This window comes from Chiloscyllium plagiosum, chromosome 10 (genome assembly GCF_004010195.1).
Source record: "Chiloscyllium plagiosum isolate BGI_BamShark_2017 chromosome 10, ASM401019v2, whole genome shotgun sequence".
Lineage (NCBI taxonomy): Eukaryota > Metazoa > Chordata > Chondrichthyes > Orectolobiformes > Hemiscylliidae > Chiloscyllium > Chiloscyllium plagiosum.
The window spans coordinates 26,298,382-26,312,263 of NC_057719.1; the positions used below are offsets into that span (position 1 = coordinate 26,298,382).

General features: G+C 37.3%; 1 protein-coding gene across 1 annotated transcript in view; it reads right to left on the bottom strand.

Moving 5' to 3' along the window:
- cpsf2 (cleavage and polyadenylation specific factor 2) overlaps positions 1 to 13,882 on the bottom strand; it is a 42,124-nt gene that overhangs the window by 6,030 nt on the left and 22,212 nt on the right. Inside the window, exons 11-14 of the mRNA XM_043697209.1 lie at positions 10,578 to 10,730; positions 10,230 to 10,455; positions 7,169 to 7,477; positions 1,577 to 1,711 (exon numbers count right to left, since the gene is read on the bottom strand). Of these exons, the coding sequence (XP_043553144.1) occupies positions 1,577 to 1,711; positions 7,169 to 7,477; positions 10,230 to 10,455; positions 10,578 to 10,730 (823 nt within the window). The remainder of the gene's footprint in view (positions 1 to 1,576; positions 1,712 to 7,168; positions 7,478 to 10,229; positions 10,456 to 10,577; positions 10,731 to 13,882) is intronic.

The following is a 13,882-nucleotide window of genomic DNA, read 5'->3' on the forward strand; positions in this document are numbered from 1 at the left end:
TTTTCTAGATGATTATAAATCCTATCTCTTATAACCTTTTTCAACACTTTACCAACAACTGATGTAATGCTCACTGGTCTATAATTACCGAGATTATCTCTACTTCCCTTCTTGAACAGGGGAACCACATTTGCTATCCTCCAGTCTTCTGGCACTATTCCTGTAGACAATGGCGATTTTAAGATCAATGCCAAAGGCTCAGCAATCTCCTCCCTGGCTTCCCAGAGGATCCCAGGATAAATCCCATCCGGCCCAGGGGACTTATCTATTTTCACACTCTGCAGGATTTCTAATACCTCTTCCTTGTGAACCTCAATCCCACCTAGTCTAGTAGCCTATATTTCAGTATTCTCCTCGACAACATTGTCATTTTCTAGAGTGAAAACTGTTGAAAAATATTCATTTAGTGCTTCCCCTGACTCCACACACATATAGTTTTGCATATAGTTTTGGTCCCCTTACATGAGGATGGATATAGGTGCATTGGGGCAGTTCAGAGGAGATTCACTAGATTGACTGCAGAATTGAACAGTTTGTCTTATGAGCAGTTTAGGCCTATACTCTGTAGAAGAATGAGAGAGAAAATTGAGATATGTAAGATGCTAAAGGGGATTGACAAAGCAGATGTCAAGCAGCTGTTTCCTCTGGTGGCAATCTAGAATGAGAGGTCATAGCTTTAGGTAAGGGGTAGCAGATTTAAATCAGACATGAGGAGAAATTATTTCTCTCAAAGAGTCATGAATCTTGTGGGATTCAGTATAGTGAATGCTGGTACATTGAATACATTTGAGGAGGATGCAGACAGATTTTTAATTAGCAATGGGTTGAAAAGTTATCAGGAGTGGGCAGCAAAACAGAGCTGAGGCTGAGATGAGATTGCCCATGATCATATTGAAAGACGGAGCAAGATCAAGGGATTGAACCCATATTCTTAAGATTCGAACACATCCCTAGAACATTAATCTGAATCACTAACCAATTATATGACCGCTACGCCAGCGCCTCCATTGGAGTGCTATAAATCAGTTTTATTTTCACTTTAAGGTATTTCATATAGGACAGGTTTTTATCATGAGCATCAATCTGAGACTAGAAGACAGTGCAGCAGCGCACAAAACTTTCTGAAGTTTTATATTTATAATTGATCTAATTGAACTAGATAGAAAAAGATTAAAGTGCATTCAGAAATGTTGTCTATCACTAAAGAACAGTATACTTTCCCTGTGCTTTTACCTAGATACAGAGCAAAGAGCAGGATGAATAGCTTATTACACACAATCTTCACCTTGCTGTACAACTTACTGTAACAATGGGTTTTTACACACTCGAACATAAGCAAAACAAACATATGATAAAAAGAACAAAACGCTTAATTTGCATTTTCCTTCCAACTAATTTTGCTCATCAAGGGTTTTACAAAGATAAACCCAATTTGTTTTCCTGACTTATCGGATTATGACAAACCAAAGGAAATTCATTTTCACCATATAGGAATGATAAATCTTACTTCTGTACAGATGTCTGTTACCTGCTGTAGGTCTTTTCATACTGTTAACTTCTAAACAAAAATACTTACTCTTCGAACAGCGACCAAATTGTTGCAGACCAGAACACCTCCAACAAATTCTGCTTGAATACCTTCCCGCAAAAGAACTTGTTTAAAATCAGATAACCTTGGCTCATTAATGAAGACTGCTTGATGACCAGGAACCTAAAAATGTTGGATTAAAAATTCAATTAAAATCACTCTGCAATTTTGCATTTTCATGGTTATCTTATTGAATAAATGAGAACTTTACACAATTAGTGCAACAAATTAGACAACTTACAGGGTAGAGTCAGAAACAATTTAGTAAGCAGATTTTTAATTAGTAATGGGTTGAAAAGTTATCAGGAGTGGGCAGCAAAACAGAGTTGAGGCTGAGATGAGATTGCTCATGATCATATTGAAAGACGGAGAAAGATCAAGGGATTGAACCCATATTCTTAAGATTCAAAACATCCCCAGAACATTAACCTGAATCTTAATGACTGATGCCAGAAAATGAGTTTTTTATTCAAAGCAAATCCATGGTTGAATGATATGGAGCAGACATAGTGGGCACGTAGTGAGAAAGCACAGCATCTTGCTTGTTGATAATTTTATCACTGACCACTGCAATGTTTTGTTTCAACAGGATTAGTGCAGCAAAATTTTGTCAATTTCCAATATTGCATCTGTATTCAACATTTTACCATATTCATAGAAACAAGGTATGCCTCAGACTGTTTTGCTACTAAAAATGAGAAATTGATGTGCAACTTTTCATGACTGGTCTTAGATGATTCCAGAAGAAAATATCTGAAGACCAACTATCAAGAGTTTTAGCAGAAGTAATTAATCTGAAATGTTAGCCTTAGGTTTATTTCTCAACAGATACTATTTGACCTGCTGACTGTTTTCAAAAGATTATGTCGCTATTTCAGAAGTTCTTTAGTTTTAGGTCATTGGAAATTGAGAAATGATTTGCATTTGTATTTTATCTTGAAAGTTGGGTGATTACATCAAGATCATGTTTACTGCCTATTCCTGGCTGCTCTGAGGTAATGGCAATGACCAATCCTCAATGAGATGCTGGTCCTATTAGGATAGGGAAATAAAAGTTTTGACCCAATGATGATAAAGGAGGTAGCGAGATATATCATATATTCTCATGAGACTGATGCCCTACGCTTTCAAGGCAACAAAACTTATGGGAATGAGAACTGTTGTCAATGTATGTGTAATAAACTAATGCAATAAATGTTGCAGACAGTATGTTCTAACCATAGTGGTTTGACAATGTTTGGAGTTGCTCATGAATTAAGTGACAGAGGGATATAATCAAAGAGTCTGCTTCGTCCCAGATGATGCTGATCTTCTTGGGCGTTACCATGGCTGTATCCAGCTGGTAAGTAATGACCATTCCATTACATGCATGGCTTGAACTTTACAGCCACTGCATTGTTGAGATTGGTCTGGTTAAATATTTGGTCTATGGAAACCTCAGGACATTGTTGATAGGTAATGTTGAAGGTAAAAGGGGAATCTTTTTTTGTTGGAAGTGGTCAGCGGTTCATATGTAGTTTGAATATTACCAAGCACATATCAGCCCAGGGCTGTTTATTATTCACATTCCACTAAAGGCTGACATGACTGATCAATTAGAGAATTCCACACATTCACTACCCTGTGGGAGAATAAATTCCTTTGCATCTCAGTTTTAAATGATTTCCGCCTTATTCTGTTACTTCAGAATTAGAACTAAATTTATTATCATATGTAAAGTACAAAAGTAATGAAAAATTTACAATGTTGCCCCTCAAAGCACTATCTTAGGCACAAAGTATCTAAGGTACAAATCTTAGATACAAATAGAGAAATTAAAAAAAAAGGTTACTTTGTCCCCTAGTTCAAGATTCCTTCACTAGTAGAAAGATCTTCTCAACATCAACACAATCATGCCCTTTCAGAATATTGTGTTTCAATAAGCCATCCCTCATTCTTCTAAACTTTATTTAATAAAGATTTAACCTTCCTCCCACTAATCAGCCTAGTGAATCTATTTTGAATGACTCCAATGCCAGACTAGCCTTTATAAAATACAGGGACCAAACTGTACATGGTATAGTGTGGTCTCACTAACATCCCTGTAACAAGACTTAGTTGTTTTTAAAGTCCAACCCCCTCTGGCAATAAAAATCAAAACATCATTTCCCCTAATTACTTGCTACAATTTACATGCTAACGTTTTTGTGTTTCATCCACAAGAACACCCAGATCCATCTGCGCTGCAAGTTTGTGCAATCTGGCAGAGATGAAAATGGTTATACAAAGCATGTTGCCCTGAAGTCTGGCACTGATTCCATGGGGATGCAATGATTGCCCTCAAGTAAGCAGGCCAATACTCCTCTCTGTTGCTAAGCCACCAACTATCCCAATTCCCAATAAGGCCAGTTTTGCCGAAGCTCACTAGTGCTTAAGCAGTCAAGTATTCTCATGATGTCAAATGTAGCTACTTCGTTTCTCAAGCATTCAATTCTTGTATGGAATAGGTTGATGAAATTCAGAGTCAAAAAGTTTGGCAGGGCTCAAACTGAACATTTGCAAGCAGTTTATTGATGAGAGATGGGCCCTAAGACAGAGAGTCTGCAGCACCTAGCAAAACTGGTGAGAGGAGAAACTGGGACTGGGAATCAACATCACCAACAGATATGTCAAGAAAAGGATCCCAGACAAGCAGTTAGAAACAAAGACAGTTTTATTGGAGTTGATTGATGAGTAATTTTACTTTAAATTGAAGAAGGGAAGAACATTGTAATTAGCCTGAAAGTAGGCTCAATGCATGGCAGGACGGTTTGACTGCATTCAATGGCCATTCTATGTCATGTGTGGTTGATACTTCATGTGGCCTAAATGATCACATGTGTCTATGTCTCCAGCTGTAAAAAAAATTGACAGCGAGATTTTGGATCTGTAGCGATGGCTGGAATCAATGTGATGCATCTGCAAAGCTGAGAACTACATGGATAGCACATTTAACAAAATAGTCACTGTTGGGTTAGCCCATGGCCAGAGGTTGCACAAGATGGCTGCCCGTTGGCATTTACTTGGCATAAATATGGCAGAGAAGATTTTTAGCTGCAGAAACAGAATTAGCTTGCTGTGTGCAGAATTGAAGTGAGATCATAATTTAGGACAATGGTAATTTGGAGAAGCAGATAAATTCAAGGTAACAGGGTCCAGGCTGGACAAAGGATCTTACAAATTAATATATAAGGAGTTCTGCACAAACCCACAGCTGCAGGTGTCTGTTAAAGACAGTCTGAGAAGAGATGTCTAGGAACAGACAGCCCGAAGTTTGTAGTTTAGCAAGAATTTTTTAAAAAAGTATGATCCCACGATAACAGAGACAAATGGTAAGGTAAAAGAAGAATGACATTATGTCTTGTAAAACTCTAGGAGTTCAGACAAGTTCACTGAGCTGTGAAAGTAATTGAGTTTGTCTTATTAATGGAATAGTTGTTGTCTTATTGAGTGAATGAGTTAGTGGCGAAATAGTTAGAGTCAGGTCAATAAATTTAATTTAGAAGACATCATGTGACTAGAACGAGTTATAGTTGCAGCTGCAAGATGGAGGGACAGTGTTTACCTGACCTTCCAAGGTCAGGTGGGAAAGAAGCTGCTGAACTCATAGGCTTAGGTGTAACCACATAACTCTTTATATGACTAATCTTCTATTAGAACTGATATTATAAATTTGATAGCAATTAATAAGAATTAGCATCATTTTGTATCGCCTGTGATTAAAGTAGTAATAAATAATAAGATGGGTAAGAGAATTTGATAAAGACAGCAAGGAATATAATGAATAACAGAATTCAAACAATCCTTAGAAATAAACAGGTCGGGTAAATGTCTGAAAAAAGAACCCCCATTAACACTGGAATGTAAATTAATGGGATACGCTGTAAGATCCCAAGGCCAGATGTTAACGATGTCTGGTAAGCATCATGAGATCATACAGGGAGTGTCCATATTGATCGGGTGTTTTACAGAATTGGATGCAATCCTGTGAAAGGATTAGGGGGATGGAACAATGATATCAATGTTGCATGTAATTATTGTAATGCAAAATGTATAAAAATTATGTATTTGGCTAGGGAAGCCAAAGTGTCACTGAACTCTCTTCCAATCTGAGCAGTGATTAAGAGGGCAACTGGACCCCACATGAAAGCCAGATTCGGAGTGGTCTCTGGCTTCTCGCACGTGTGGTAAAAGAGCTGTGATTAAAGATCACTTGTATTGCTGAACACAGAGCTGGAGACTCCTCTTTGACATCTCTCATCTTTCCACAATGGACACATCACAGTTTAAGACAAGACTGGTAGACAAGGAACGGGGGATGGCTAAGCAATCTAGAACAACTAAGCAGGATGTGTAGTGCCCCCTGAGTCTATCTAATTCATGAGCCATTTTCCATTTTGAAGAATAGACAATGAAATAAACCAATGCATTGGCCTTTCTGACAGTATGTATTTCTCTAGAAAAGAACCAATTTGTTTTTATACAAAGCTATAGCTTCTGACAAGGGCAAAGGCAGAATATTAATTCCATTTGTAATTTAATTAAATCTAAATTTTAATCAAATTACCAACTGTTAAATTTCAGTTATTTTGTTTACAAGCTTTAATCTTTTGTTTCTGGTCACTCAACTCAACTTATATTGAAGAGGAGAAAAACTTAGAAAAGCCATCAACAAGATGTCCTCAACATCAACTCTTTCTATCAGTAACATGTCTTGACACTTAATTGTACAAGGTTTTCTCTTTAAAGTAAGGCAATTGAAGTGTGTTTCCAAATCTGTTCTGCCCTGGTTCCTTTTTTAAAAAACATATATAAAGAATCAAATAAACCCTAGTTATTTCATACTAATTACTGGCTTCCAGGAGTCAAGTAAAACTTTAATTTTGATCCAAAATGAAGTTGAGATTTCTAAAGTTAAATGAACCATGGATGTGTATGTTGGAAATATAAATTTACTTTAAGTTATACTTTTTCAGACCCATGATTATGAAATCTTCCTGTTGCTAGATCTTTGACTGATAAATAATTTCACATGATCTGTGCAAGAGAAAGCTAGAACATATTTTGAAATCCAGAATAATAATATTGCAAGCTATATCTTAATACAGAAGCTGGATAAATAATTGAACTATGGCACTTAAATGTCAATATACATTTCACATTAAAAAATCTTTTTTTACCTAAAGACTCATTAACTCTATAAAAATTCAACACATCACAATGCAAAGTCAAACCGATTATGGTCTGATCTCCAGTAAAATTGTGATCGATGAATGCACCTCTTAAACCCATAATCTCTAGAATGTACATGATAAAATCGATTCTTGCAAACTCCCCTGTAAGTCAGACATCATTCAGATTTGGAAATAATGCTGCTCCTTCCTTGCAGATGGGCCAAAATATTGGAACTCTCTATCTACAGCACTGTAGGAATACCTTCACACAATGGCTGCAGCAGTTCAAGGTAGCTGCTCATCACCACAATCTCAATGCTCACTTTGCCAGCGACACCGCCATCGTATGAACAAATGAAAAATAAGTATCTTAATTGAATTTCCATACCTCATTTGGTGACAATGGTTCCAGTGTGGGAATTACATCAAGATCTTCATTGGTCTCTTTTTCATCATCATCAAAAAGGCTCTTCATAGCTTTTTGCTGAGCTGCAACTTGGTCAGAGTTATGTGTAGATGAGGGAGCATCAACCTGCATTTCTCCTTCTTCATCCTCTCTTAACTCACCTTCTTCCAGAATGACCCCTGTATCTACCTTTGATACCCTCATATCCAAGACACCATCTATCCAAGCTAACTCTGCATCCTTTGCTTTACAGAACTGGAGAGAGCTGACTAAAGAATCCTTTAGTCTAACCTGTGAAAATGAAATATCCAAATATTAGGAAATCATAGAATAATACAGCCATTCTGCCCATCATCTCTATACAGGGATAAATGCTGTAATTTTATCAGGAAGTAATGGAAACCATAATACTTTGATCCAGAATATAACATTTTCAAATTTAAAATGGATTAAAACTCTTTTGAAATACAATTGAAAAATAACACAATTAAAAGAACTTTTTTAGTTCTTCCAGAGATAATTTCTGGTGTACTTTTGAATATTTTTCCCATTGTTAATTTAAGAAAATTGTTTATAACATGTAAAAATACTGAGCAACAAACATTTTAGATTAGATTAGATTACTTACAGTGTGGAAACAGGCCCTTCGGCCCAACAAGTCCACACCGACCCGCCGAAGCGCAACCCACCCATACCCCTACATTTACCCCTTACCTAACACTACGGGCAATTTAGCATGGCCAATTCACCTAACCTGCACATCTTTGGACTGTGGGAGGAAACCGGAGCACCCGGAGGAAACCCACGCAGACACGGGGAGAACGTGCAAACTCCACACAGTCGTCTGAGGCGGGAATTGAACCCGGGTCTCTGGCGCTGTGAGGCAGCAGTGCTAACCACTGTGCCACCGTGCCGCCCACAATTTCACTGATTACTTTGAGCTTTCAGCTATGGTTTTTGTGTCCTTCACGTTAACAGATTTAGTCAAAGATTAAAATTGTAAATTCAGTGCTAACAATCTCAATGCTTTAATTTTTCAACTGCTAAGCAGCTTAATACCTGTGTTGTCATAATTTTCTTTGGAAAACATCAAACTTAGGTTTCACATAAAATTAATTTGTAGCAATATTTAGTGCCTCTGGCAGAGTTCCAAAGAATTGAAGCTGCTGCAATAACAGGATGTTAAATTTATAAATAACATTCATTAAAGGCTGGGTGTTGCTGTTCAAAGCTGCAAATTAGTGGTAATTTCTACCTTATTTGAGAATCTTATATAAAAATTATTTTTCCAAAAGAATGAAGATACAATCACTTAATTACATGCTTTGACCAAATGTTTTAAAGCAACAGTTATGATTTGCTGCTTCCTAGTTCTGGACTCAAGAGAACTCAAGAAATTGTACGGTTACTTCCAAATTTTATTACAAAACATTAACAGAAAAGAAAGGACTTGTTCTTATTTAGCTTCATTGAAAATTTCAAAAGCAATTCATAGCTAAATAATGATGTGGAGATGTCAGTGTTGGACTGGGGTGGAAAAGGTCAGAAGTCCATGACACCTGGTTACAATCCAAAAAGTTTATTTGACATCACAAGTTTTCGCAGCACTATTGCTTCATCAGGCGGAATGAAGAGAAACTAGCAGGCACATGATTTATAGGCAGAGAGATCAAAAGATCAATGGAGTGTCAATGGGCTGAATAACAGTTTTCTGCAGGTGATCAAAAGTGGGCCAAAGTGAGGACTGCAGATGTTGGAGATCAGAGTTGAGAGTGTGTTGCTGGAAAAGTACAGCAGGTCAGGCAGCATCCGAGGAATGGGAAAATCGACGTTTCAGGCAGGAGCCCTTCATTAGCAGGTTCCTGATGAAGGGCTCCTGCCCGAAACTTCAATTTTCCTGTCCGTCAGATGCTGCCTGACCTGCTGTGCTTTTCCAGCAACACACTCTCAAAGGTGTCAAAACTGTCAGACGGTGTGAGTAAAGTGTCAACTGCTGAATAGCAAGTGAAGGGAGGACTTATAGTCCGATTAACTGAGGCAGAGAGATAATTACAAAAATATAAAAATAAGATGGTGCTAGAAACAAACCAAATGCTGGAATAACATGAATTGTAACTCCACCATACTGTTTCTGTATCTGTAAAATCTTCCTTATTGTCCTGTTTTGACACAATCACCTTGGCAACTTGTTGTGATCCCTTCACCTTAATTAATTTGTACAGTTTTGAATTACTTATTACTTTGGTTAGACCCTTGGCACGCCAATCTTACACCTATTATGTTATTCCAGCCATTTGGTTTGTTTCAAGCCCCACCTTACTTTTTAACTTTTTTATAATTATCACTCTGCCTCATTTGCTATTCAGCTCTTGACACTTTACTCACACTGTCTGGTAGTTTTGATCACCTGCAGAAACCTATTATTTAGCCTGTTGACACTCCACTCACACCATTTGTACGATATTTTGATCTCTACTTCTAAACTTCTGTGCCTGTGTGCTTCTCTTAACTCCACCTGACAAAGGAGCAGCACTCTAAAGCTGTTGATTTCAAATAAACCTGATAGACTATAACCTGGTGCTGTGTGAAATCTGACCTTAGCCAAATAAGGACTGTAACTTCACTTTAAAAATGAGTTATGTAAGCAAGTATGGAAGTCAAATTATATGAATGGTCAATACAGTAAAAAATGAACTTAGTTAGTAGTTTTTGGTAGTGTCAGGTCAAAAGATAAATGATAGACAAAAAGCTGGGAGAATGGACTGTTCTGTTTTGAGTAAAATCTTAGGATCTATTTCTCTCACTTACACAAGTTAACAGGAACTTGGTTTAATGTTGCACCGAATGCAGAACCCATTCAGTACTGCCATGGGGTTATCAGCCCATCTTTTGTTAAACTTCTAAAGTAGGGAGTGAATCCAGCAGCTAACTTTAAAGTGTCAATTTTGAGAACTCATTATCCCGCCCACATATTAATTTTAAATTAGGTTAAGAGCAGAAATCTGAATAGCCAGTAATTATATATATTCTCAAGTTGTATTACCTGGTAGATATGCGTCTCACTAGTAGCATCTATTGTTTCTTGAAGCTTTGGTGTGTAAACTTTAATGTCCTTTCCACCAAATGCTTTGCATGCTTCAGCCAGATCTTGGCTAGATTCTGGAGGCCCATGAACAATGATCAACTGTCGGGGTTTCATCTGATTAATAATTTTTTTAATAGAGTCACCATCTGAGCGTCCTTCATAATCAATATATGTCACCCTGGCTCTGCAAGAAGGTGGCAAATTACTTGATGAGTTGATATATTTTGTCTTAGTGGAAGAAGAATAAGCAGATTTTTATGTATGCAAGGTTTATCAGCTCAAACATTAAAAATCAACCTTACTAACCTGATTTCTATGGTTTCTAAAGCTGAGATACACTTTGTTGGAACATCAGATAAATCCTGATCCATAGGCTCCTCACCATTACTCAGACCAGAATCGAGTTTGCTCTTCTCTTCTTCTGCTGCTTGAAGTTCTGGAACCAAGAAATCCTCAGCTCTAAAATAAAGGATCAGCAATAAACAACAAGGAAGCACAAGTGAAGGTAGCACAAGTTTGGGTTTCACATTGGTTTTTACAAGTGCAACACTTGTAAATGTTTTGGTTTAAAAGAAGTCTGTGACAGGAACAGAAATTAATTGTCTACAACAAGAAATATAGTCACTTAGTACTTAAATTGACTATTGCTGAAAAGACCTTTATTGAATTTTCTCATTTTCCATCAGTACAAGTATGCCATTTCAAATAATTGCACCAACTTCTACTACAAGAGAAAAGGTTCCTGATTGGTTGGCAAGTCAACACTGATTGGCCAAGATGCTACCATAGAAAAGTGAAATACAATCAGATGTAAAAAGACAAATGAAATATTAATAAGGTTTACGAAAATCTTGATCAAAATGTTTGGAGGAGGCTGGAGAAGGTGACTGTGTCAAAAGTTGCACATGGGTCCAGGAGGAGGGAGAGACAAAATACTCACTCACAATCACAGAGAGTGTATTCTGTGCCTTTGTTGTTTCAGTTGCAACAGCAGGACTCAAATGGGCACATATTCTTAGAGTTTGGATTGCAAAAGGAGTTTGGAGATGGGACAGTAGTTTGCAAGAATGAGAAGGAGTATAGTTAGGATTTGAGGAAGGGCATATTGTATGAAAGTGAGGGGATTCTACATCAGGGATCTGTTCTGAGTCCTCTGCTCTTTGTGATTTTTATAAATGACTTGATGAGGAAACGGAAGGGTGGGTTAGTAAGTTTGACGGTAACATAAAGGTTGGTGGAATGGTGGATTGTGTGAAGGGCTGTTGTAGGTTGCAATGGGACATTGGCAGAATGCAGAACTGGGCTGATAAGTGGCAGATGGAGTTCAATCTGGAAAAATGTGATGTGATTCATTTTAGAAGGTCAAATTTGAATACAGAATACAGGATTAAAGGCAGGATTGTTGGCAGTGTGGAGGTACAGAGGGGATCTTCGGGTCCATGTCCATAGATTCCTCAAAGTTGCCACCCAATTTAATAGGATTGTTAATAAGGTGTATGGTATGTTGGCTTTCATTAGGAGGGGGATTGAGTTTAAGAGCCGCAAGATTAGGCTGCAGCTCTATAGAGCCCCAATTAGACCGCACTTGGAATATTGTGTTCAGTTCTGGTTGCATCATTATAGGAAGGATGTGGAAGCTTTAGAAAGGGTGCAGAGGAGATTTACCAGGATGCTGCCTGGACTGGAGGTCATCTTTAAGAAGAAACGTTGAAGGAGCTACGGCTTTTCTCATTGGAGCGAAGAAGGATGACCGATGACTTGATAGAGGTGTACAAGATGATGAGAGATACAGGGTGAATAGTCAGAGACTTTTTCCCAGAGCAGAAATGGCTATCCCAAGTGGGCATAGGTGATTGCAGGAAGGTCTAGGGGAGATGTCAGAGGTTAATTCTTTATACAGAGTGGTGGGTGTGTGCAATGCACTGCCAGCAGTGGTAGTAGAGTCAGATACATTACGGGCATTTAAGCGACTCTTGGATAGGCACATGGGTGATGCTAAAATGAAGGGTATGTAGATTAGTTTGACCTTAATGTAGGATAGAAGGTCAGCACAACACCAAGGGCCGAAGGGCCTGCACTGTGCTGTACTGTTCTATGTTCTGAATGCAGAAGCATCATAATTCTGCTCCCAACTTCAGTAATGGCATAACAGTAAAAACTCAGACCAGGGAAAAGCCAGCCAAAGTTTGCTTAAAACAATGCACTAGTTATAATTCTAATGATGATTGTGTACATTTACCAGAAAATAATAGCTTGTTTTATGAAGTATATTCAAATAGCTTTTGTTGAAAAACTGAAGGTCCACAGGATATTGAATATTAAAGGTTTAGCTTTGAATGTTCAAGGGTTTTCAAACTGTCTACATTTGCACTAACAATTGCTGTGCTGACAGCAAGCAAGAAAGCTAACATTTTGCAACATAAAGCAGAACCTCTTGAATATATTTAGCAGTTTGAATGTAATTCCACTTGTTAAGAGTTTTGTGCTGTAAGTGAGTATGTTAAAAATGAATTTAAAAACTGAATAGCACGGAGCATGAATAAAATGACAGGAAGCAAGACAACATTATAGAATGAGGACATACTTTGCAGGTCACATATCCAATTCCAAATTCTTTTTCTTTAGTGACTGATGTCTGAGAAAGACAAATGTAAGAATGAACCAGCCAAACATTAATAGTAAAGCATAACTAGTAGTTCATTAGAGATAGTAATAGTAATAGTAAAATGATTTTGAGAAATCTAACAAATAAAAATGAATACCACAAAGCCCCAGCATCATTGGTCTCTACACAAGTAGATTACATATATTGTATTTAAAATAATGCTAGAACAATTACATAAAGATATCTCACATAACTTGAATATCCATGACAAAGCCTTATTTTTGTGTTCAAAACAAATCAACTACCCTAAGAGTTGCATTGTTGAAGCTGTCCACTTCTGTAAAACCTAGTGTTTATCACAGTCACATTAGCCCAGGAAACCACTATTCAAATTGATTTTATGTGACACGAATATTTGTCATCCAAGGCACAAATCGTGACATGGATGAATATGATATAAGCTCAGCAGCTGATTCATGTCCAGAATTAAGCAGAAGGAAAGTAAGTCAATAATATCACATCATTTACAGCGAATTCTGTGACACAGCACTGAAAGTTTGCCTGAAAGATGAAGGAAATCCAGTACTGCATACTTATTGACTACTTAAGTGTCCAGGTTTTGAATTACCTGGAAATACAGTTTCCTAAAAAGACATAGTTTAAGAAATTAAATAACAGTATGTTACACTAAAATTACTATGTAAATTTCCAAAAGGTATAGATTAAAATCAACATCATTTAGTGAACCACTGGAAAGTAAGGTGTGGGTCCAACTGTATTTATTTAAATGGTTAATTTAGCCATCATCAAAATATTTGGAATTGATAGCACTTTTAAAATTCTGCATTTCAGGAATAATGTATACTCTCAGAATTCTCCAAATAGTATGTACATGAAAGTATGCTGTAGGTAATAAACTTGTGAATGCTGCCTGATATAGCAGGGAGGAGAAAGTGAGAACTGCAGATGCTGGAGATCAGAGCTGAAATATGTGTTGCTGGAAAAG